We start from the raw sequence: 26,279 nt of genomic DNA, 5'->3' as shown, positions 1-26,279 counted from the left end.
ACAGAAGCAAAGCAAAATACACTGAAGCGTTTATGTCACCATCTCTGCAGTACCATTTCACAGTGTGTTTTAATATGAATATCACAACTCAGAAAACTGTAGCCTCTTTCTTGTCTTTATTGACTTTGACTTAATTGAAGTGTTCCCGTGTAAAGTTATTTTTGAGCTACTCTTTATACCAGTCCAGAAAATTTTGCTGTGTTACACAGGCTTCTATTTTTCTGTCTTTAGCTGTCAGAATTCACGTGAATTTTGTTATGTGTATATATCTCAGGAGGTATTGGGACGAGGCTTGATTTTACAAGCAATTTTCATCTGTATCTCAGAGGACTAGAAGGCAAACGTCTCAGAACGTTAGTTCACGCTCTTCCCAGTGGTGAGCAAGGCACCGCAAATGGGCGATTTTTAAATATTTATCTCAGATGGGTATTTTAAAGTTTCTTTAGAAGACTGAAAACACGACTTTTGCCTTTGAGTTTTGTGAATTAAAACTAGATGGGCATTATAAGAAAATTATCTGGCAAGATTTTGTTCTTTAAAAGGTAAGACTTAATAAATATTGGATGTAAATTTGATATTAGGATGATGAACTCAACTTTAAAACTGGGGGGTAGGAGGAAAGTGGGGAAGACGATGATTGTTCATCATTTTTTCTCATTATTAATAACTTTCACGATTTCTTTGGATTTACACTTTTTTATGTGTTCATTTTGTTTTTTTAGGGAGAAGTGATAGCACTGGATAAAATATCCAAGAAAGTAGAAAAAATAAAGCAGAATGCATTATTGTTGGGGCTGAATTCCATCAGGGCATTTTGCTTTGATGGAACAAAGGCCCTCAAACTTGATATGGTTAAGGACACAGATGGTGAGTTAAATTTTATCTTTTAAAGGCTTTTATAATTGGCATTTACCAACAAATTGTCAGATTTTGCTACATAGGTTCTAACCCCTAAATATCCATAGGGCCTTGGTATGGATCTAAGATATTTTGCCATAATAGATGTCTTTTTGCTTGTCATCTCATCTTTGAATATCAAGTTTTTAGTGCAGAATCAAACCGTCAAGACTTGGTCAAACTGTTTGTGCTTAACCTATTTGTTTTATTTTATTTTATTATTGAAGTATAGTTGATTTACAATGTGTTAATTTATGCTGGACAGCAAAGTGATTCAGTTATACATATGTATATATAATTTTTTTGATATTCTTTTCCATTATGGTTTATCACAGGATACTGAATATAGTTCTCTGTGCAATACAGTAGGACCTTATTGTTTATCCATTCTACATATAAGAGCTTACATCTGCTAACCCCAATCTCCCACTCCATCCCTCCCCCAGCCCCCTCCCCCTGGCAACCACAAGTCTCTTCTCTATGTCTGTGAGTCTGTTTCCTAGATAGGTTCATTTGTGTCATATTTTAGATTCCACATATAAGTGATAGCATATGGTATTTGTCTTTCTCTTTCTGGCTTACTTAGTATGATAATCTCTAGGTCCATCCACATTGCTGCAAATGGCATTATTTTTCATTCTTTTTTATGGCTGAATAATATTCCATTGTATATATGTACCACATCTTCTTTATCCATTCATCTGTTGATGGACATTTAGGTTGCTTCCATGTCCTGGCTATTGTAAATAATGCTGCAGTGAACATTGGAGTGCATGTGTCTTTTTGAAATATGGTGTTCTCTGGGTATATGCCCCGTAGTGGGATTGCTGGGTCATATGGTAGTTCTATTTTCAGTTTTTCAAGGAACCTCCATACTGTTCTCCATAGTGGCTGTATCAATTTACATTCCCACCAACAGTGCAAGAGGGTTCCCTTTTCTCCACACCCTCTCCAGCATTTACTCTTTGTAGATTTTCTGATGATGCCCATTCCAACTGATGTGAGGTGATACCTCATTGTAGTTTTGATTTGCATGTCTCTAATAATTAGTGATGTTGAGCAGCTTTTCATGTGCCTCTTGGCCACCCGTATGTCTTCTTTGGAGAAACACCTATATAGGTGTTCTGCCCATTTTTTGATTGGGTTGTTTGTTTTTTTGATATTGAGATGGATGAACTGTTTATATATTTTGGAGATTAATCCTATGTTGATTCATTTGCAAATATTTTCTCCCATTCTGAGGATTGTCTTTTCATCTTGCTTATAGGTACCTTTGCTATGCAGAAGCTTTTAAGTTTCTTTAGGTCCCACTTGTTTATTTTTTTATTTCCATTACTCTAGGGGGTGGGTCAAAAAAGATCTTGCTGTGATTTATGTCAAGGAGTGTTCTATGTTTTCCTCTAAGAGTTTTATAATGTCTGGCTTTACATTTAGGCCTTTGAATCTGTTTTGAGTTTATTTTTGTGTATGGTGTTAGGGAGTGTTCTAATTTCATTCTTTTACGTGTAGCTGTCTAGTTTTCCCAGCACCACTTATTGAAGAGACTTTCTTTTCTCCATTGTATATTCTTGCCTCCTTTGTCATAGATTAGTTGACTATAAGTGCGTGGGTTTATCTCTGGGCTCTCTATCCTTTTCCATTGATCTATATTTCTGTTTTTGTGCCAGTACCATATTGTCTTGATTACTGTAGCTTTGTAGTATAGTCTGAAGTCAGGGAGTCTGATTCCTCCAGCTCCATTTTTTTTTTCCTCAAGAGTGCTTTGGTTATTTGGGGTCTTTTGTGTCTCCATACAAATTTTAGGATTTTTTGTTCTAGTTCTGTAAAAAATGCCATTGATAATTTGATAGGGATTGCATTGAATCTGTAGATTGCTTTGGGTAGTATAGTCATTTTCACAATATTGATTCCTCCAATTCAAGAACATGGTATATCTCTCTGTGTCATCTTTGACCTATTTCAAAAGTGTCTTATAGTTTTCTGAGTACAGGTCTTTTACCTCCTTAGGTAGGTTTATTCCTAGGTATTTTATTCTTTTTGTTGCAGTGATGAATGGGATTGTTTCCTTAATTTGTCTTTCTGATCTTTCATTGTTAGTGTATAGGAATGCAAAAGAATTCTGTGTATTAATTTTGTATCCTGCAGCTTTACCAAATTCATTGATTATCTCTAGTAGTTTTCTGGTGGCATCTTTAGGAGTTTCTATGTATAGTATCATGTCATCTGCAGACAGTGACAGTTTTACTTCTTCATTTCCAATTTGGTTTCCTTTTATTTCTTTTTCTTCTCTGATTGCTGTGGCAAGGACTTCCAAAACTGTTGAATTGTAATGGCGAGAGTGGACATCCTTGATCATAGTGGGAATCCTTTCAGTTTTTCCCCATTGAAAATGATATTTGTTGTGGGTTTGTTGTATATGGCCTTTATTACATTGAGGTAGGTTCCCTCTATGCCCACTTTCTGGAGAGTTTTTATCATAAATTGGTGTGAGTTTTGTCAAAAGCTTTTCCTGCATCTATTGAGATGATCATATGGTTTTTATTCTTCAGTTTGTTAATATGGTGTATCACATTGATTTTGCATATATTGAAGAATCCTTGCATGCCTGGGATAAATCCCACTTGATCATGGTGTATGATCCTTCTAATGTGTTGTTGGCTTCTGTTTGCTAGTATTTTGTTGAGGATTTTTGCATCTATATTCATCAGTGATATTGGTCTGTAATTTTGTTTTTTGTACTATCTTTGTCTGGTTTTGGTGTCAGGGTGATGGTGGCCTTTTAGAATGAGTTTGGGATTGTTCCCTCCTCTGTAGTTTTTTGGAAGAGTTCAAGAGGAATGGGTATTAGCTCTTTTCTAAATATTTGATAGAATTCACCTGTGATGCCATCTGGTCCTGGACTTTTGTTTTTTGGAACATGTTTAATCACAGTTTGAATTTCCTTACTTATGATTGGACTGTTCATATTTTCTATGTCTTCCTGATTCAGTCTTGGAAGGTTATACCTTTCTAAGAATTTGTTCATTTCTTCCAGGTTAGCCATTTTGTTGGCATATAGTTGCTTATAGTAGTCTCTTAGGATGCTTTTTGTTTCTGTGGTGTCCGTTGTAACTTCTCCTGTTTCATTTCTAACTTTATTGATTTGCGTCCTCTCCCTCTCTTCCTTGATGAGTCTGGCTAAAGGTTTATCAATTTTAATCTTCTCAAAGAACCAGCTTTTAGTTTTATTGATTTTTGCTATAGTTTTCTTTGTTTCTATTTCATTTATTTCTGCTGTGATCTTTATGATTTCTTTCCTTCTGCCATCTTTGGGTTTTATTTGCTCTTCTTTCTCTAGTTTCTTTAGGTGTGAGGTTGGATTGTTTATTTGGGATTTTTCTTGTTTCCTGAGGTAGGATTGTGTTGCTGTAAACTTCCCTCTTAGAACTGCTTTTGCTGTGTCCCATAGGTTTTGGATTGTTGTGTTTTCATTGTCATTTGTTTCTAGGTATTTTTTGATTTCCTCTTTGATTTCCTCAGTGATCTCTTGGTTATTTAGTAGTGTATTGTTTAACCTCATGTCTTTATGTTTTTTACGTTTTTTTCCCCTGTAATTTATTTCTAATCTCACAACATTGTGGTTGGAAAAGATGCTTGATATGATTTCAATTTTCTTAAATTTACCAAGGCTTGATTTATGACCCAAAATGTGGTCTATCCGGGAGAATGTTCTGTGTGCACTTGAGAAGAAAGTGTAATTTGCTGTTTTTGGATGTAAAGTCCTATAAATATCAATTAAATCTATCTGGTCTGTTGTGTCATTTAAAGCTTGTGTTTTCTTATTAATTTTCTGTGTGGATGATCTGTCCATTGGTGTAAGTGGGGTGTTAAAGTCCCCCACTATTTTTGTGTTACTGTCGATTTCCTCTTTTATAGTTAGCATTTGCCCTTTGTATTGAGGTGCTTCTATATTCGGTGCATATATATTTATAATTTTTATATCTTCTTCTTGGGTTGATCCCTTGATCATTATGTAGTGTCCTTCCTTGTCTCTTGTAACATTCTTTATTTTAAAGTCTATTTTATCTGCTATGAGTATTCTACTCCAGCTTTCTTTTGATTTCCATTTGCATGGAATGTCTTTTTCCATCCCCTCATTTTCAGTCTGTATGTGTTCCTTGGTCTGAAGTGGGTCTCTTGTAGACAGCATATATATGGGTCTTGTTTCTGTATCCATTCAGCCAGTATGTGTCTTTTGGTTGGAGCATTTAGTCCATTTACATTCAAGGTAATTATCGATATGTATGTTCCTATTACCATTTTCTTAATTGTTGTGGGTTTGTTTCTGTAGGTCCTTTTCTTCTCTTGTGTTTCCCACTTAGAGAAGTTCCTTTAGCATTTGTTGTAGGACTAGTTTGGTGGTGCTGAATTCTCTTAGCTTTTGCTTGTCTGTAAAATTTTTGATTTCTCTGTCCAATCTGAATGAGATCCTTGCTGGGTAGAGTATTCTTGGTCGTAGGTTCTTCCCTTTCATCACTTTAAATATATCGTGCCACTCCCTTCTGGCTTGCAGAGTTTCTGCCGAGAAATCAGCTGTTCACCTTATGGGAGTTCCCTGGTATGTTATTTGTCATTTTCCCCTTGTTGCTTTTAATAACTTTTCTTTGTCTTTTTTGTCAACTTGATTACTATGTCTTGGCATGTTTCTCCTTGGGTTTATCCTGCCTGGGACACTGTGCGTCCTGGATGTGGTTAGCTATTTCCTTTCCCATGGTAGGGAAGTTTTTGACTATAGTCTCTTCAGATATTTTCTTGGGTCCTTTCTCTCTCTCTTTTTCTTCTGGGACCCCTATAATGTGAATGTTGGTGTGTTTAGTGTTGTCCCAGAGGTCTCTTAGGCTGTCTTCATTTCTTTTCATTCTTTTTTCTTTATTCTGTCCCATGGCAATGATTTCCACCATTCTGTCTTCCAGGTCACATATCTGTTCTTCTGCCTCGGCTGTCCTGCTATTGATTCCTTTTAGTGTATTTTTCATTTCAGTTATTGTATTGTTCATCTCTGCTTGTTTGTTCTTTAATTCTTCTAGGTCTCTGTTAAACATTTCTTGCATCTTTTTGATCTTTGCATCCAGTCTTTTTTCCGAGGTCCTGGATCATCTTCACCATTATTATTCTGAATTCTTTTTCTGGAAGGTTTCCTATCTCTACTTCATTTAGTTGTTTTTCTGGGGTTTTATCTTGTTCCTTCATCTGGTATAAAACCCTCTGCCTTTTCATTTTACCTGTCTTTCTGTGATTGTTGTTTTCACTCTGCAGGCTGCAGGATTATAGTCCTTCTTGCTACTGCTCTCTGCCCCCTGGTGGAAGAGGCTTGTGCATGCTTCCTAATGGGAGGGACTGGTGGTGGGTAGAGCTGGATGTTTCTCTGGTGGGCAGAGCTCAGTAAAATTTTTATCCACTTGTTTGCTGATGGGTGGGGCTGAGTTCCCTCCCTGTTGATTGTTTGGCCTGAGGCAACCCAGCACTGAAGCTTACAGGTTCTTTGGCGGGGCTAATGGCAGAATCCAGGCAGGTACGCCAGTGAGTACTTCCCAGAACTTGTGCTGCCAGTGTCCTTGTCCCGCAGTGAACTACAGCAGCCCCCTGCCTCTGCAGGAGACCCTCCAACACTAGCAGGTAGGTCTGGTTCAGTTTCCCATGGGGTCAGGGCTCCTTCCCCTGGGTCCTGGTGTGCACACTGCTTTTCGTGTTCCTTCCAAGAGTAGAGTCTCTGTCTCCCCGAGTCCTGTGGAGGTCCTGCAGTCAAATCCTGCTGGCCTTCAAAGTCTGATTCTCTGGGGATTCCTTCTCCTGTTGCCAGACCCCCAGGTTGGGAAGCCTGACGTGGGGCTCAGAACCCTCACTCGAGTGGGTGGACTTCTGTGGTGTAACTGTTCTCCAGTTTGTGAGTAGCCCACTCAGCAGTTATGGGATTTTATTTTATTGCTGTTGCACCACTCCTGCCATCTCACTGTTGCTTCTCCTTTGTCTTTGGATGCGAGGTGTCTTTGTCTTTGGATGTGGAGTTCCAGTGTCTTCCTTTTGATGATTGTTCAGCAGTTAGTTATGATTACAGTGCTCTCACAGGAGGGAGTGAGCGCACGTCCTCCTACTCTGCCAGCTTGAACCAATCTCCCAAACATCAGTCCTTGAAAGCAGTTTTTAATTTTCATACTGAAATAAGCATATGTCATATTTAAAATTTTTGAAAAATTACTCCTTTTGTAACTTTAAATTAATGTCATCCTATATCATTTGTTAAATGGGAGAAAAAATAACTTTTTCTTCATATTCAAGGATGAGTAATCTTCTAGTGTATGGATAATGCATTTTATTTATTCATTTATCAGTTGTTGGACATTTGGGTTCTTTCCCTTTTTTGTCTTTAAGAATAACATTGCTACGAACATTTGTGTATAAGTTTTTGTGTGTTTCATCTCTCTGAATAGATACCTAGAATTGGGATTGCTGGATCATATGGTAACCCTATGTTTAACCTTTAACAGAATTGCCAGACCATTTTACAGAGCAGTTTGCAGCACTTTGCATTCCCACCAACAATGTCTGAGGGTTCAGATTTCTCCACATCCTCACTAGCACTTACTATCTGTCTTTTTGATTATTGCCGTTTTGGTAGGTGTGAAGTGGGATCTCATTATGGTTTTCATTTTTATTTCCTAGAAGCAGATTTCCCTGATGGCTAATTATGTTAAGCATCTTTTCATTTATTTATTGAACACATTATATCTACTTGTCCATTGAGATCCTTTGCCCACATTTTACTTGGGTTGTGTTTTTATTATCAGGTTGTAAGAGTTCTTTATATATTCTACCTATAAGTCCCTTATTAGATATGTAATTTACAGATATTTTCTACCATTTTGTCAGTTGTCCATTTACTTTCTTGAGGATGTCACTTGAAGCACAAAAGTTTTCAAGGATGTTCATTTTATCTATTTTATCTTTTATTGCTTGTACTTTTGGTGTTCGATTCTAAAAATTTTGTAGTGTGAGCTCTTACATATAGATGTAGAATTTTTGTTTTTTTTAAGTTTTAAATTTATTTATTTATTGGCTGCATTGGGTCTTCATTGCTGCACACGGACTTTAGTTGTGGCGAGCAGGGGCTATTTTTCATTGCAGTGCATGGGCTTCTCATTGTGGTGGCTTCTCTTGTTGTGGAGTATGGGCTCTAGGTGCATGGGCTTCAGTAGTTGCAGCGTGTGGGCTCAGTAGTTGTGTCTTGTGTGCTCTAGAGTGCAGGCTCAGTAGTTGTGGTGCACGGGCTTAGTTGCTCTGTGGTATGTGGGACTTCCCTGGAACAGGGATCAAACCCATGACTCCTGCATTGGCAGGCGGATTCTTAACCACTGTACCCAGGGAAGTCCCTAGAATTTGTTTTGAATTAATTTTTTATGTGGTGTGAGAAAAGAATCTGACTTTATTCTTTCTCATGTAGGTATCCAGTTGCCCCAGCATGATTTGTAGAAAAAGACTGTTTTTCTCTATTGAATTGTCTTGGTACACTTGTTGAAAATCAGTTGACCGTAAATGTAAGGGTTCATTTCTGGACTCTCTGTTCTCTTGCATTGATTGATATTTCTGTCCTTAAGCTGATAACACTGTCATAATTACTATAGCTTTGTAGTAAATTTTCATCTGCAAATAGAGATAGGTCAGTTTCTTCTTTGCTGATCTGAATGCCTTTTGTTTCATTTGGTGCCTGATTGCCCTTGCTAGAACCTTCGTACAGTGTTGAATAGAAGTGTTAACAGAGAACATCAATGTGTGATGTTCCTGATCAGTCTTTTTTCAAGTGGCTGTAGGTTTCTCATAGATAGCCTTTATCAGGTTGAGAAGTTACTATTTCTAGTTTGTTAGGTATTTTAAATCGTGAAATGGTGTTGGATTTTGTCAAATGCTTTATCTGTCTTATTCAGATGATCATGTGGCTTTTGACCTTTATTCATTTAATTTTCAGGTTTTTAATCAACCTTGCATTCCTGAGATAAATCCCACTTGGTCACAGTGTATAATCTTTTTCATATATTGTTGGATTAGTTTTGCTTGTATTGAGAATATTTGTTCCATATTTGTAACAGATACTGGACTGTGGTTTTCATTCTTGTGAGAGCCTTGTCAGATTTTGGTTTCAAAGTAAGACTGGTCTCGTAGAATGAGTTGGAAGTTATTCTTTTCTCTTATGTTTTTGGAAGAATTTGTAAAGACTTAGTACTATTTAAGTTTGGTGGATTCATCAGTGAAGTCAGCTGGGCCTGGGTTTTTCTTAGTGGGATTAAAAAAAATTACTAATTCAGCCTCTTTACTTAGTATAGGTTTGTTCAGATTTTTCTTTCTTGTATCAATTTTGATAGTTTGTATCTTTCTAGTAATTTGTCTATTTCATTTATCTATACAATTTATAGTATTCCTTTATAATCACTTTTATTTCTGTAAGATCAGTAGCAATATTCCCCTTTAATTACTGATTCTAGCGTTTTGAGTCTTCTCGGTCAGTCTAGCTAAAGTTTTGTCAATATTGTTGATTTTTTTTCAAAGAACCAATTTTCAGTTTCGTTGATTCTCTCTTGTTTTTCTTTACTGTGTTTCATTAATTTCTGCTCTAATTTTTTTGTTTTATTTTTATTTAAAATTTTTTATTTCCTATTGCACTATAGTTGATTTATAGTGTCATGTTATTAGCAGATGTACAGCAAAGTGATTCAGTTATGCATAGACATGTATCTATTTTTTTCAAGTTCTATTCTCATTTTAGATTATTACAAAATATTGAGCAGCGTTCCCAGTGCTATACAGTAGAACCTTGTTGGTTATCTATTTTAAATACAGTAGTGTGTATATGTCAGTCCCAAACTCCCAATTTATCTGTCCTCCCACCTTTCCCTTTTGGTAATCATAAGTTTTTTTTCGAAGTCTTTGAGTCTGTTTTTGTTTTGTAAACAATTTCATTTGTATCATTATTTTTTTAGATTCCGCATGTAAGGGATATCATATATTTGTCTTTTTCTTTCTGATGTACTTCACTTAGTATTATAATAATATTCAGGTTCATCCATGTTGCTGCAGATGGCATTATTTCATTCTTTTTAATTGCTGAGTAATATTCCATTGTGTATATGTACCACATCTTTTTTTTAAATTTATCGAAGATCTGAAAAACAATTTCTAAAAGAATGACTTTTCCAGAAAACTGTAGCTACACAATGCATTGTATCTATATCATGTTAAAATGTGCATTAGACACAAATACAAAAACCATGAAACAAGCCACCATTGTTAAACAATCTGAGCAAAAATAAAATGCCTAAGGAACAATATGGATGACTTGCAAAGGATGGGCTCTTTAAGCCCTGTAAAAAGGGGAGCACAAATGGATGAGTGTGTTCAGTTACATACACTGAATTGAACCTTTGGCACTAGGAATCAGAGCATTTTGTCATATAGCATTAACACATTTTAAAAGTGCATAGTGGCAAAGGAATAGAACCAACAGCATTCAAAAGCAGCTTTGTCAGCTAAGCAATAAGACACTGTACAGTATGTCTTTCTGTTGTCCATCACTGAATACACTAGTAGCAACTTCGAAAGGAGAAAAAAATAAAAAAAAATAAAAGGAGCTGTTAACGCCTTTTATTTTCTCTATTTAAAGTTAAAGAGAAAACAAACATCAATTCTGTTATACACTAACATTTCCAAAGTACATCATTTGTACAAGAGAAGGACAAAGAAACGAAAATGTGTTTACAGAGATCCAAACGTAAGTGTGTACAAGCACCTCACACAGCTTTCCATTGGTACTCAGGAGGAGCCACTCATTAGTCACTGGCACTAAACAGAGTTGCAGAGTTCTTTTCCTAAAAGGAAATCCTGAAGATAATTCAGTAATAAAGCAAGGCTCGTCTCATCCAGAGGCGTATAGGCCAATTTGTACAAATAATCTAGGTAGATGCGGCGCTCCATGCGCCTGGGACGTGGGCGCCATCAGGGGGATCTCCGAGGGTTTTAGCATGCTGTGGTCTCTCAAGGTTGTAGAGCAGCTGAGTGCCCAGCATCACATTGATGTATTCCTTTATCCCTGCAACAACTTCATTAACAGCATACTCCTTATTATCTCCGTTTCCTCCATGTTCCTTGTAATTTGCATAATCGTCTAGAATGGAATCCACATTCTCCTTGGCAGGAAGATAAAAGAGCTGTTTTTGCTGGGTAATTAAGTCCCAGCCATCAGCAAGCCATGGTTTTAGTTCTTCAGGAATCTTTACTTTAACTTCAACTCTGTTCATGAATGTTGCCTCATTTTCAACAGTAGGATCTGCTCGGGCCCTTTTCTTTCAGGGAAGCTGAGGTGTCTCACCAGTACTGCCACCATCTCCATTTCTAGATGTTTCCTGTTTGTTCTTTTTGTTTTCACTTTAGGATTTTTCTGTTGCACACTGAAAGTCTTCTTTCCAGGGGCAGCCCTTCTCATCTACCCCTCTGCATTACTGCTCCTGATTGGCTTTTCTTTTTTAATTAAAAAAATTTTTTTTATAATATGTAATTTTATTTTATTTTTAAAAATTTATTTATTTACTTTTGGCTGCATTGGGTCTTTGTTGCTGCAAGTGGGGTTTCTCTAGCTGTGGTAAGTGGGGGCTATCCTTTGTTGCGGTGTGCAGGCTTCTCGTTGCAGTGGCTTACCTTGTTGCAGAGCATGGGCCCTAGGTGTGCAGTATTCAGTAGTTGTGGCACATGGTCTCAGTAGTTATGGCTCTCGGGCTCTAGAGTGCAGACTCAGTAGTTGTGGCATGGGCTTAGTTGCTCCACAGCGTGTGGGATCTTCCTGGACCAGGGCTTGAACCTGTGTCCCCTGTATTGGCAGGTGGATTCTTAACCACTGTGCCACCAGGGAAGTCCCTGATTGGGTTTTTGAAGTTCTCCTTGTTTCTGTAGATTGGTGTCCTTGTATTTGAGTACTCTGCTTTCTGGAACCCATTCATCTCAATTTCTTTTCCAACCAAAATTTATTCCAATTTTTATTCCAATGTATAAAGTATTTTACTTGTTTATCTTTTATGGCAACCTTTACACACTTTGTTTCGTAAAGAAGAGGCCCATGAAAGCACAGCACTCTCTTACCCTCCTGGAATTTAGGCTTTGGGTTCTGCTTCGGCACCATTTATAAGTGATTCACGGCACCATTTATAAGTGATTTGCTGCTGCCTGCTCCTCCTCCTCCTGCCACCCCCGACTGCTGCCCCCTACTCTCTACCCCACCCAACTCTGTGTGAGATGCGCCATCAGGCACTGCCAGCTCTACATCCTGGGCCCTACCATACCTTCTTTATCCATTCTTCTGTCATTGAACACTTAGGTTGCTTCCATGTCTTGGCTACTATAAACAGCACTGCAGTGAACATTGGGGTGCATGTATCCTTTTGAACCATGTTTTCCTCTGGCTGCGTGCCCAGGAGTGGGAGTGCTGGATCATACTGTAGTTCTGTTTTTAGTTTTGTAAGAAACCTCTATACTGTTCTCCATAGTGGCTGCACCAGTTTACATTCCCACCAAAAGTGTAGGAGGGTTTCCATTTCTCCACACCCTCTCCAGCATTTATTGTTTGATGATAGATTTTTTTTGTTGATGGCCATTCTGACCTGTGTGAGGTGATACCTCATTGTAGTTTTGATTTGCATTTCTCTAATAATTAGTGATGTTGAACATCTTTTCATGTGCTTTTTGGCCATCTATATGTCTTTGGAGAAATGTCTGTTTAGGTCATCTGCTCACTTTTTGATTGGGTTGTTTGTTTTCTTTTATATTGAACTGTATGAGCTGTTTATATATTTTGGAGATTAATCCCTGTTGGTCTCATCATTTGCAAATATTTTCTCCCATTCTGTGGGTTGTCTTTGTTTTGTTGATGGTTTCCTTTGCTGTGCAAAAGCTTTTGAGTTTTATTAGGTCCCATTTGTTTATTTTTGTTTTTATTTCCATTAGTCTAGGAGACAGATTGAGAAAGATACTGCTTCAATTTATGTCAAAGAATTTTCTGCCTTTGTGTTCCTCCTAGAGTTTTATAGTATCTGCTCTTACATTTAGGTTTTTAACTCATATTGAGTTCCTTTTTATGCATGGTGTTAGAAAATGTTCTAATTTCCTCTTTTATGTGTAGCTATCTAGTTTTCCCAGCACCATTTATTGAATAGACTGTCTTTCCTCTATTGTATAGTCTTGCCTCCTTTGTCATAGATTAACTGACCATAGGTGCATGGATTTATTTCTGGACGTTCTATCCTGTTCCATTGATCTATATTTCTGTTTTTGTGCCCATCCTATACTGTCTTGATTACTGTAACTTTGTAGCATAATCTGAAGTCAGGGAGCCTGATACTTCCAGCTTCATTTTTCTTTCTCAAGATTGCTTTGGCTATTCAGAGTTTTTTGTGTTTCTATACAAATAAAAAATTTTTTTGTTTTACTTGTAAGAAAAATGCTATTGGTAATTTGATAGGGATTGCATTGAATTTGTAGATTGCCTTGGGTTGTGTAGTCATTTTGACAGTATTGATTCTTCCAACTCAAGAGTATGGTGTACCTTTCCATCTGCTTGTGTCATCTTTGATTTCGTTCATCAGTTTTTCATAGTTTTCAGAGTACAGGTCTTTGCCTCCTTCGGTAGGTTTATCTGTAGGTATTTTATTCTTTTTGATGCAATGGCAAATGAGATTGTTTCTTTAATTTCTTTTTCTGTTCTTTCATTGTTAGTACATAGAAATGCAACAGATTCTGTGTATTAGTTTTGTATCCTGCAACTTTACCAAATTCATTAATGAGCTCTAGTAGTTTTCTGGTGGCATCTTTAGGATTTTCTATGTATAGTATCATGTCATCTGCAAACAGTGACAGTTTTATTTCTTCTTTTCCTATTTGGATTCCTTTTATTTCTTTTTATTCTCTGATTACTGTGGCTAGGACTTCCAAAACTATGTTGAATAAAAGTGGCAAGAGTGAACATCCTTGTGTTGTTCCTGATCTTAGAGGAAATGCTTTCAGCTTTTCACCATTGAGTGTGATGTTTGCTGTGGGTTTGTCACATATGGCCTTTATTATGTTTGAAGTAACTTCCCTTTATGCCTACTTTATGGGTGGTTTTCATCATAAATGGGTGTTGAATTTTATCATAAGCTTTTTCTACATCTGTTGAGATGATCATATGGTTTTTATTCTTCAATTTTTTTTTTAAAATTTATTGGCTGTGTTGGGTCTTTTTTTGCTGTGCGTGGGTTTTCTCCAGTTGCGGTGAGTGGGGGCTACTCTTCATTGTGGTGCATGGGCTCCTCATTGCAGTGGCTTCTCTTGTTGCAGAGCACCAGCTCTAGGCGTGCGGGCTTTAGTAGTTGCGGCACATGAGCTCAATAGTTGTGGCTTGCAGGCTCCAGAGCACAGGCTCAGTAGTTGTGGCACATGGGCTTAGTTGCTCCACAGCATGTGGGATCTTCCTGGAGCAGGGATTGAACCCATGACCCCTGCGTTGGCAGGTGGATTCTTAACCACTGTGCCACCTAGGAAATCCCTCTTCAATTTGTTAATGTGATATAGCACACTGATTGACTTAGATTATTGAGGAATCCCTGCATCCCTGAAATAAATCCCACTTTATCATGGTGCATGATCCTTTTAATGTGTTGTTGGATTTGGTTTGCTAGTATTTTGTTGGGGACTTTTGTATCTATGTTCATCAGTGATATTGGTCTGTAATATTTTTTTTTTCTTTTGGTATCTTTGTCTGGTTTTGGTATCAGGGTGATGGTGGCCTCATAGAGTGAGCTTGGGAGTGTTCCTTCCTCTAAAGTTTTTTGCAATAGTTTCAGAAGGATAGGTGTTAACTCTTCTCTAAATGTTTGATAGAACTTGCCTGTGAAGCCATCTGCCCCTGGACTTTTGTTTGTTGGGAGGTTTCAGAGTTTCAATTTCAGTACTTTTGATTGGTCTGTTCATACTTTCTATTTCTTCATGGTTCAGTCTTGGGAGATTGTGTCTTTCTAAGAATTTGTCCATTTCTTCTGGGTTGTCTGTCTTATTGGCATATAATTGCTTGTAGTAGTCTCTTATGATTCTTTGTATTTCTGTGGTGTTTGTTTTAACTTATTTTTCATTTCTAATTATATTGGTCTGAGCCCTCTCTTTTTTCTTGATGAGTATGGCTAAACATCTACCCCACCATCTTGTCTCAACACCCCTCAAAAGTTGAAAAAAATGTGCTTGTTACTGGTTCTCGTTTCCTCATCTCTCAAGCTGGGAACCAGTTTCCAGTAGAGCCTTGAGCCCACTGGTCAGGGCCACATGGTTTCCCTAGCCGAGGTCTGAGGTGAGATGGAAAATGCACCCTTCTTCACTCTTCCCCCCAACAGTGTGGGGTGAGCAGCACTGGGATTTGGAGATGCACCTCTGGAGCCCCTTTTACGCTGAGAGTCACAGGCCCAGCTGAAGCAACTGCAGCCCTGGGGTCAGGGGCACCTCTCTGCTCTCATTTTTATTGTTTTCTTCTTTATGCTTCATTTTTAGTTTGCTTATCTTTTTTCAGTGTCTGAAGAATGGGAGGCTAGGTTGTTACTCTGAGACTTTTCTTTTTAATGTAGGTACCTACAGCTATAAATGTCCCTCTAAGCACTATTTCACTACTTCCCATAAGATTTAGTACATTGTGTTTTGTTTTCATTCATGTCACAGCATTTTATGATTTACCTGTGATTTCTTTGACCCACGGTTATTTAGGAGCATGTTTTAAAATTTCCACATACTTGGAATTTCCCAGATTTCCTTCTATTACTAACTTCTGTTTTCACTCCATTTTGGTGGGAGTTTGACCTTTTAAAAATTTACTCAGCTTTGTCTTATGGCCTTGCATGTGATTTGTCCTAGGAAATGATCCATGTGCACTGGAGAGGAATATGCATTCTGCTGTTACATAGAATTTTCTATTAGATATCTGTTAGGTCTGGTTGGTGTATAATGTTGAAGTGTTCTGTTTCTTTGTTAGTCTTCTGTCTCTTTGTTCTTTTCATTAGTAGTAGTTCTGCTTTTAATTTTTTGAGGACCTTCCATGCTGTTTTCCATAGTGGTTGCACCAGTTTATATTCCCACCAACAGTGCACGAGGGTTCCCTTTTGTCCACATCCTCTCCAACGCTTGTCATTTGTTGACTTTTTGGCAATAGCCATTCTAACGGGGGTGAGGTGGTCTCGTGGTTTTGATTTGCATTTCCGTGGTGATTGGTGATGTTCAGCAGCTTTTCGTGTGCCTGTTGGCCATCTGTATGTCTCCTTTAGAAGAATGCCTGTTTGGGTTCTCTGCCCAGTTTTTAATCAGGTGTTTTGTTTTTTGTTTCTTAAATTAATTTTATTTATTTACTTTTGGCTGCATTGGGTCTTTGTTGCTGCGTGTAGGCTTTCTCTACTTGTGGCGAGAGGGGGCTGCTCTTCATTGCGGTGAGAGGACTTCTCATTGTGGTGGCTTCTCTTGTTGCGGAGCGCAGGTTCTAGGAATGGGCTTCAGTAGTTGTGGCATACAAGCTCAGTAGTTGTGGATCGTGAGCTCTAGAGTGCAGGCTCAGTAGTTGTGGTGCACAGGCTTAGTTGTTCTGAGGCATGTGGGATCTTCCTGGACCAGGGTTTGAACCCATGTTCCCTGCATTGGCAGGCGGATTCTTAACCATCGTGCCACCAGGGAAGTCCCGGTTTTGTTGTTTTGATACTGAGTTTTTTGAGTTCATTATATACTTTGGATATTAACCTTTATCAGACAGATCATTTGCTCCCATTCTAGAGATTTTTTTGTTTTGTTGGTGATTTCTTTCATGGTGCAAAAGCTTTTAGGTTAGATTAGGTCCCATTTGTTTATTTTGGCTTCTGTTTTCCTTGCCTCAGGTGAAGCACAATTGCTGAGACTTCTGTTAAAGAGTGTAGTGCCTATGTTTTCTTCTAGGAGTTGTATGGTTTCTGAGCTTATATTTAGGACTTTTGTCCATCTTGAGTTTATTTTTATATACGGTGTGGGAAAATGTTCTAACTTCTTTTGCATATAGTTGTCCACTTTTCCCCAAATCACTTGAAGACTGGCTTTTCCCCCATTGTATAGTTTTGCTTCCTTTGTCATAGATTAATTGACTATAAGTGTGCAGATTTATTTCTAGACTCTCCAGAAGTTTAGAGGGGAGGCTCCCTGGAGCTGGAATTCAAGACTCTGAGGCAGGGGGTGTTCCTTAGCTGCTATGGTACTCAGGATTCAGAGCATGTGACCTCAGTGAGCTGGGACTTACAGCTTGAGAGAGGGGGCTTTGTCCACTTCATACTGATCCTTAAGGGAAAAAGCTGGAAACTGTAGCTGCCATGGCAAAGGGATTGTTTTGATAGAAAGAACAAGCCATCAGGAAGGATCAAGTCCTGTTCTCTACCGCCTTGTCTTTCATCCTTTTCCCACCCACATCGCTTCTCTGCCTCCTGTTCGTGAATCTTGAAGCCAAAAGGCGAAGGAGAATTATAGTTCACAGAGTTCCCCCAGCAGCATCACACAGCAGAGCAGAGATGGGTAAACTTGGAGCTCAGAAGAATATAGCTTAATAACTAGTATATTTGGAGCAGGACAGATAGCCCTTGAAATAGGTTCAAATGTATACAAGAATTTAGTATATGATAAAATTAGCATTTCAGATGTAAAGGGAAAAGTAAATTAGTCAATAAATAGCGCTAAGATGATTTTTTTTTTGGAGGGTAGGGGGAAAGGTTTATACACAAAAGTAAGTTTAAGATTGGATTAAAGTTTACTGTCTGGAATTAAGTGGAAAATAACTAGAAGCAGGTATATAACATTTATTTGACTTCATAATTGGGAAGATTTTTAAAGCATGAAAGCAACTCACCAAGGAAAAACGTAAATTTAATACTCAACATTTATATATGTAAAAAAAACCCTGGCAGATGGCAAATTGTGGGAAATATTTATAAAATATTTAAGAAAGGCGAAATTAATATCCTTGATGTACAAAGAGCTCTTCTAATCAATGAGAAAAAGACAAATCTCAGTAGAAAACCAGCAAAGACAATGGGACCATATGAAGAAAAAAAGTACAAATGGTCAATAACAAAATTATCAACTTTGGTGAGGATTTTGGGGAAAATACACTCATGGCACTGGAAGTGTAAATTGCATAGTCTTTATAGAGGATTTTATCAGTATGCAGTCAAAACCTTAAAAGTAATTGCTTACTTTGAAAAGATATTTCTTTGGAGGCAGTCGATAAGAAAGCAAGGATGGTCGTGGATGGAGATGAGGTAAGTGGATAAGAGCTCATGTCTAACAGTTTTGCAGTTAGAAAAGCATGTCATCTTGGGGTGAGACTCAGAGCATTGCTGTGGACGCTGTGGGAAATCAGCTAGCTTTGTATGAAAGCAGTCTGCAGTAATACCTTGCCTACAGTTAGGTACCATAAATATATGAGCAGAGCCACTTGGCTTCATAATTTTCTCCAGTAACACTAAATAGATGAGAAGTTGGAGTGGAGAAAGATATGCAAGCGAAAGCAAAGGAAAAGCTGTGGAAGATTGGATTCAGGGGGGCGGGGGGAGAACATAGACTCATTCTAGAGCACAGTCTTGCTGATGTCCACAGAAACAAGAGGCCAAGGAACCATAGAACTGGTATGTTTGTCTAGAACCTAAAAGGTGGTCTCTTTTTCTGAGGCTGTCTGCAGTAGGATTTCCTAAGAAAAATATCAGCTCTTAGAATGACTAGAGTTAATTTCAGGTCCTAGCTCTGATGAAGTGTGGCTTTTGACGTTGTGGGTACCAGGTCTTGTTTGATTAGGCCTTGGCTTGCACTGTATCAGTTAACCCTATAATAATGACCCATCTTTAACTTCTTTTACATGTAAGTCAGCTTAACCAGCTACTTGATGGAATGGAGGCATTGTTATTCATTACTTTCTATTCTAGATTATGATGTTAAATTCCTGATAATTGTGTCTATTTCAGGAGTTTTCTGTCCTGATAGTGCAGAGGGCAAATATGTTTATAATTCTCTTTATAGGAGAACCTCCATTCTCACCAGCATCTTTTGACCGAATTCTTCTGGATGCACCCTGCAGTGGAATGGGACAGAGACCAAACATGGCTTGTATTTGGACTTTGAAAGAAGTGACATCATATCAACCATTACAGCGAAAACTCTTCGCTGTGGTATGTGATGATACTTTGCTCTGGAAGAAAGGTGACCTTTACTAGTTTGATATTTTAAAGACTGAGAGCATAGTTCATAGCAGTAACCCAGAAAATGTGGAAAAAAACCAGGTATCCATTGATGGATGGATAAGTAAAATGTGGTATGTACATGCAATGGAATATTACTCAGCCTTGAAAAGGAATGAAATTCTGATACATGCTGCAACATGGATGAATTTTGGACACATTATGCTGTTATATAAGCCAGACACAAAAGAACCAAATGGCGTGTGATTCCATTTATATGAGTATCTAGAATAGGCAAATTATAGAGACAGAAGGTAGAATAGAGATTACCAGAAGCTGGAGGGACAGGAGAACGAATGGGGAGTTACTGTTTCATGGGTCCAGAGTTTCAGTTTGGCATGATGAAAAAGTTCGGGAGATGGATAATGGTGATGGTTGTACAACAGTGTGAATGTATTTAATGCCTTTGAATTGTACACTTAAAAATGGTTAAAGTGGTAAATTTTATATATACTCTACCACACACACAGAACACTGGAGACCTAGCTTTCCTTTATGTTGACTCACTCTTTCATCACAGGCAATAGTAGAATTTCTTCTTTGAGACATTCAATGAATTCCAAACATTCTGCTCTATCTTAAAAATAGAAGGTTGTTGGGGCTTCCCTGCTGGTCCAGTGCTTAAGACTCTGAGCTTCCGCTGCAGGGGGCTCAGGTTTGATCCAGGGTTGGGGAACTAAGATCCCGTATGCCACGCCACGCAGCCAAAAAAAAAATAAAGTTACTAATTGACATAAAACATTTAGGTGTAAAATAAATTACTTTTTTATAGGGTTCTTGGATCATCTTAGTGAATTAAAAGTGGGAAATCCAGTAGAGGCAAACACATCGATAAAATTGGAAAGTGACAGCATCCAGTGTCGGATGTAGAAGGACCATAAAAACTGAGCAAATCTAACTGGTCTACAGTATGTTTCAGAAGAAGCCCAGATAGGACATGTGAGAATGTCTCTCAGTCTTGCAAACATGATTTCCTGGGTTTCACAGGATGTAGACAGAGTTTGATCAAAGATGATCCCACCATTTCCTCTCAGCTCTCTAATTATAAATACACAGGCTACAGGAGCAGTAGATATGCTTCTCATGAGTCCATCTCTGAAGTTGTCTTTGTTTTTTTTTGTTTTTTTTGTTTTTGAGATTTGAGGATTTTTTTAAAAATTTAATTTATTTATTTATTATTTTTTGGGGGGTACACCAAGTTCAATCATCTGTTTTTATATACATATCCCCGTATTCCCTCCCTCCCTCGACTCCCCCCCACCCTCCCTCGAGTCCCCCCCTCCCTCCCCGTCCCAGTCCTCTAAGGCATCTTCCATCCTCGAGTTGAACTCTCTTTGTTATACAACAACTTCCCACTGGCTGTTTTACAGTTGGTAGTATATATATGTCTGTGCTACTCTCTTGCTTTGTCTCAGCTTCCCCTTCACCCCCCGCCCCCTCCCCAACCTTGAGTTCTCCAGTCCATTCTCTGCATCTGCGTCCTTGTTCTTGTCACTGAGTTCATCAGTACCATTTTTAGATTCCATATATGAGTTAGCATACAATATTTGTCTCTTTTTGACTTACTTCACTCTGTATGACAGACTGTAGTTCTATCTACCTCATTACATATAGCTCCATCTCATCCCTTTTTATAGCTGAGTAATATTCCATTGTATATATATGCCACATCTTCTTTATCCATTCTTATGTTGATGGGCATTTCGGTTGCTTCCATGTCCTGGCTATTGTAAATAGTGCTGCAATAAACATTATGGTACATGTTTCTTTTGGGATTACAGTTTTCTTTGGGTATATGCCCAGTAGTGGGATTACTGGATCATATGGTAGTTCTATTTGTAGTTTTTTAAGGAACCTCCAAATTGTTTTCCATAGTGGCTGTACCAACTTACATTCCCACCAACAGTGCAGGAGAGTTCCCTTTTCTCCACACCCTCTCCAACATTTGTTGTTTCCAGATTCTGTGATGATGGCCTTTCTGATTGGTGTGAGGTGATACCTCATTGTGGCTTTGACTTGCATTTCTTTGATGATGAGTGATGTTGAGCATCTTTTCATGTGTTTGTTGGCCATCTGTATGTCTTCTTTGGAGAAATGTCTATTTAGGTCTTCCGCCCATTTGTGGATTGGGTTATTTGCTTTTTTGGTATGAAGCTTCATGAGCTGCTTGTATATTTTGGAGGTTAATCCTTTGTCCGTTGTTTCATAGGCAACTATTTTTTCCCATTCTGAGGGTTGCCTTCTAGTCTTGTTTATGGTTTCTTTTGCTGTGCAAAAGCTTTTCAGTTTCATGAGGTCCCATTTGTTGATTCTTGATTTTCTTTCCATTATTCTAGGAGGTGGGTCAAAAAGGATGTTGCTTTGATGTATGTCATAGAGTGTTCTGCCTGTGTTTTCCTCTAGGAGTTTTCTAGTGTCTGGCCTTACATGTAGGTCTTTAATCCACTTGGAGTTTATTTTTGTGTATGGTGTTAGGAAGTGTTCTAATGTCATTCTTTTCCATGTTGCTGTCCAATTTTCCCAGCATCACTTATTGAAGAGGCTATCTTTTTTCCATTGTATACTCGTGCCTCCTTTGTCAAAGATAAGGTGCCCATATGTGTTTGGGCTTACCTCTGAGTTCTCTGTTCTATTCCATTGATCTTCCTTTCTATTTTTGTGCCAGTACCATACTGTCTTGATCACTATGGCCTTGTAGTATAGTTTGAAGTCAGGAAACCTGATTCCACCAACTCCATTTTTCCTTCTCAAGATTGCTTTGGCTATTCAGGGTCTTTTGCATTTCCATACAAATCGTAAGATTTCTTGCTCTAGTTCTGTGAAAAATGCCATTGGTAATTTGATCGGGATTGCATTGAATCTGTAAATTGCTTTGGGTAGTACAGTCATTTTCATGATGTTGATTCTTCCAGTCCAGGAACATGGTATGTCCCTCCATCTGTTTGTGTCATCTTTGATTTCTTTCATGACTGTCTTAAAGTTTTCTGCATACAGATCTTTTGCCTCCTTAGGCAGGTTTATTCCTAGGTATTTGATTCTTTTTGTTGCAATGGTGAATGGGAGAGTTTCCTTAATTTCTCTTTCTGCTCTTCCGTTGTTAGTGTATAGGAATGCAAGAGATTTCTGTGCATTAATTTTGTATCCTGCTACTTTACTAAACTCATCAATTAGTGCTAGCAGTTTTCTGGTAGAGTCTTTAGGGTTTTCTATGTATAATATCATGTCATCTGCAAAGAGTGACAATTTTACTTCTTTTCCAATTTGTAACATATTTAAAAATTTTCAACAGTTAATACAAGAAAAAATATGAAGTGAACTGTTTATGACACTAAAAACTGTTTATGACACAAGATATTTTAAAAATCAAATCTGGGAATTTAATTCCCTTACGACTCCAGCAATCAGTTTCTTGGGACCAGGGATGTCCGAGAAACCCAGTCAGTTTTTCACATGGAAATGGCTTCTGCTCAGCTTCCCCCTCTCCCTGAGATAAGCGAGCAGGTGTCCTCGCCTCCGCCATGTGACCTTTATCCCATACTTCTCCTTGGGGGTGTTTTTAACTAGAACAGGCCCTGGCTCAGGGCTCTTGGGCATGCTCGTGTGAAGGTAGCAGTTGGGAAGGCTATTTTCCCTCAGCTCTGAGGGAATGGGCCCTCCTTGTCCAGACGACTCTGGGGTCTAGATATCCGGTGGAATGAACACATAAGGGAAGTTTTGAAGTGCATGTGCTGACAGCTCCCCGCAGCTTTGGGGGCTGAGCATGGGAACCAAGGCCCTTCCGGAAATGTCCTCTTCTGGTTGACTGGGGAAGTCCCTGATTAGGGGGATCCCAGGTGTGGCTGAACTGGCAGAAGACCGTGGACTCTCAAACATTAGATGTGGAAACTTGGAGCTGGTAGATTTTCGACTTGATCGCCTTGCCTGGTCTCGGTGATGACGTTTCCAGTTGGCTGGGAGCCAGCTTTCTGCTGTTGTATCAAACTGAGGTGATACCCAGGAAGTGATGGTGTTGTGGTCATTGGGCTTGCTGGGCACCTGTCTAGTGTGGGTGATAGGAGGCTGGGGAGATCCACAGTGGTGTTTGGGGCCCTCCAGTGGTTGCTGGTAGAAAAGCAGCTGGGGTTTCTGGGACATTTGGCGGCATTTTTTCCTGGGAGGCATCAATAGGTGAGTGAAGAGCAGTTAGTAACTGCATGATGCTGGTTATCCTCAGGCCCGGGGAGAGACTCCACTTCCAACCCACGCCTGCCCTTTCCGCCGCCGCTCGGCCCGCCTCAGCCGCCAGGGGGGGCCAGCCCGCCCGGCCTGCCGCCGCGCCCGCCCTGAAGTTGTCTTTGATTCCATTTCTTTTCAGCGCTCCTGGTGTGTCCTTTCCTACACAGAAGTGGCACTGGGAGTGGATTGTTTAAACTTTTTCTTGTATATGGTCTTCAGAGAACATATTCTGGCAGTTAAAATTGAAAGCAGCAAAAAAGAAGGTTTGCTTATAGCTGCAGCCTACTTTGACGTGAGGGTAAAATTAAGACCCTGTTTTGAGAGGCTTGGCTTTTGGTTCTTTTTAGCTCACAGCAAAAAGACATTTTAAGAGGCTACTTGGGAGGAGATGGGTTGGTCTCAGTGACAAGGAGCAGCTGACCGTGTGCAAGAGAGAGTGTGGAATCTAGCGGGTGTGCCATCGGGCGAGGGTAGGAGTGGAGATGGTGGACACAGTGCCTCCGCATAAGTTACTGTAGGTACCTGGGTTTCCATGTCTGAGAAATGGGAGGAGAACTCCACCTGATGGGGCTGCCTCACTGGAGGCGGTAACCGTTCCTCATGGCGATTATAAGATCTGTTGAGAAAAGCCCTGTAGTGTGCAGCTGGCACCCAGTAACAAAGTTTAAATTTCCATCAATGTACTATGGTTAAGAAAGCATAGTATATGCTTTTTTTTTTTTTTTTTTTAAGATTTTTCATTAACATTTTTCAAAAATCTGGGGATTTGAAAGGAGAAACTTTATTTGGGACAAGTTCATTTTCCTATTACACCCTATTTCCTGGACGAATACTCATTGGGCACCTCCTGTATGTAATACACAACTCTAGGTGCTGACGACATGGTAGTCAACCCCTGCCCTTTTGCATGGGGTGTCTGTTCTAACCGGAGAGGAAAATAAACAAATAGATGACTAAGCAGTTTGGTGTTTTCCAAGGCAGTGACCCTACCAAGCAAACTGAAGAGAGGAAGGGGGATGGGCGCACCTGCTGGGAACAGTTGAACTTGTCCACGGGGTGGTCAGGGAGGGCATGGAGGAGAAGCCAAAAGAGAAGCAAAGAGGATGGGGGGGCAGGGAGTGAGCACTGCAGGGCAGGGGCAGAGCTTTCCGGGCTGGCGCCGAGGCCCTGAGGTGGGCATGTGCCACCCACGTTCCATAGCAGCAGAGGCTGGTGGTGCTCAAGCGGGGCAGGCCAGGCACATGAGGAGGGAAGGCCGTGAGGGGCTGGCTGTGTGCAGGGCCTCGAGGGCCACTCCGAGGACCTGGGTTTTGACTCCAAGTGATGACGGAGAACATTGGAAGGTTATTTGTTTCATTTTGTTTTGTTTTCGGCCACATCGTGCAGCTTGTGGGATCTCAGTTTCCTGACCAGGGATTGAACCTGGACTACGGCAGTGAAAGCCTGGAATCCTACCCATTAGGCCACCAGGGAACTCCCCATGGAAGGGTTTTGAGCTGAGAAGAGACAGTTTTAAAAGCACCGATCTGCTGCTGTGTTGAGAATAGATGGTGGGAGGGCAGAGAATGAAGCAGGTAGGAAACTGTTGGAATAATTCAGGTGAAAGATCAAGAAGCTTGGAGCAGACTGATAGCAGTGGAAGTTGGTGAGAAGTAGCTAACTCCTGGATGTATTTTGAAGGTAGAGCCACTGGGATTTCCTTGATGGATGGGGAACGTGAGAGCAAGAGGCATAAAGGTTGGGGCCTGCATCCCCGGAAGGATGGGATTCCTGGTCCAGGGGGTTTCAGAGGAAGGTGGGAGTTCAGTTTGGGATGTGTCACATCTGAGAGTAAAAGTATTGAGAAGGCAGTTGAATATATGGTTACAGAATTCAAAAAGGAGTCTCATCTAAAAATGTAAATTGGTGAGTTTTCAGCATAAAAATGGTATCTTAAGCCTTGAAACTGATCATATTTGGGGAGGTCTTGGTCCATATGAACTAAAACACCCCCAAGAGAATGAAATGCGTCTGATCTGGAACAGTCTAATTAGAGTCCTGCTCATACAGACCATCACTTATTTATCCCAGACACTTGAAAAAGGTATCATATATGTATATGTTTTTCTCTATACATCTTTATTTTGTACATGTTTATAAATGTTATGTGTTACAACAAGCCTGACTTACTCTTCCAATTTAAAACATAAGCCATTAATAATATAAAGAAATCATAGTCCTTTTCTCCTTTTACTACCAATGAATCTTTTTTTTTATTTAATAAATTTTATTGGAGTGTAGTTGATTTACAATGTTGTGTTAGTTTCAGGTATATAGCAAAGTGATCCAATTATGCATATGCATATATATGTTCTTTTTCAGATTCTTTTCCCATGTAGGTTATTACAGAATATTGAGTAGAGTTCTCTGTGCTATACAGTAGGCCCTTGTTGATTATCTATTTATATATGTAGTAGTGTGTATATGTTATTTCCAAGCTCCTGGTTTATCCCTCCCTGCCACCTTTCCCCTTTGGTAACCATAAGTTTGTTTTCTATGTCAGTGAGTCTGTTTCTGTTTTGTAAATAAGTTCGTTTGTATCATTTTTTAGATTCCACATAGAAATGATAGCATATATTTGTCTTTGGCTTATTTCACTTAGTATGACAGTCTCTAGGGCTGTCCATGTTGCTGCAGATGACATTATTTCATTCTTTTTTATGGCTTCGTAGTATTCCAGTGTATGTATATTTGTGTGTGTGTACACACACCACATCTTCTTTATCGATTAATCTGTTGATAGACATTTAGGTTGCTTCCATGCATGTCTTAGCTATTGTGAGTAGTGCTGTTATGAACACTGGG

The 26,279-nt window shown here is 39.2% G+C and overlaps 1 protein-coding gene and 2 pseudogenes across 7 annotated transcripts in view; 1 reads left to right on the top strand and 2 right to left on the bottom strand.

Annotated features, from left to right (window-relative positions):
• NSUN6 (NOP2/Sun RNA methyltransferase 6) overlaps nt 1-26,279 on the top strand; it is a 78,896-nt gene that overhangs the window by 38,941 nt on the left and 13,676 nt on the right. For all 7 annotated transcript variants that reach the window (XM_057733783.1, XM_057733782.1, XM_057733777.1 and 4 more), the window contains 2 exons: nt 723-867; nt 19,003-19,151. In XM_057733783.1, the coding sequence (XP_057589766.1) occupies nt 723-867; nt 19,003-19,151 (294 nt within the window). The remainder of the gene's footprint in view (nt 1-722; nt 868-19,002; nt 19,152-26,279) is intronic.
• On the bottom strand, nt 10,713-11,422 carry LOC130852632 (mortality factor 4-like protein 1; annotated as a pseudogene).
• Nucleotides 22,659-23,381, bottom strand: LOC130852631 (RAD9, HUS1, RAD1-interacting nuclear orphan protein 1-like; annotated as a pseudogene).

Source organism: Hippopotamus amphibius, chromosome 4 (assembly GCF_030028045.1).
Source record: "Hippopotamus amphibius kiboko isolate mHipAmp2 chromosome 4, mHipAmp2.hap2, whole genome shotgun sequence".
NCBI lineage: Eukaryota > Metazoa > Chordata > Mammalia > Artiodactyla > Hippopotamidae > Hippopotamus > Hippopotamus amphibius.
Note: the sequence above shows the minus strand (reverse complement) of the source record. Positions and strands in the feature narration are given on the sequence as shown.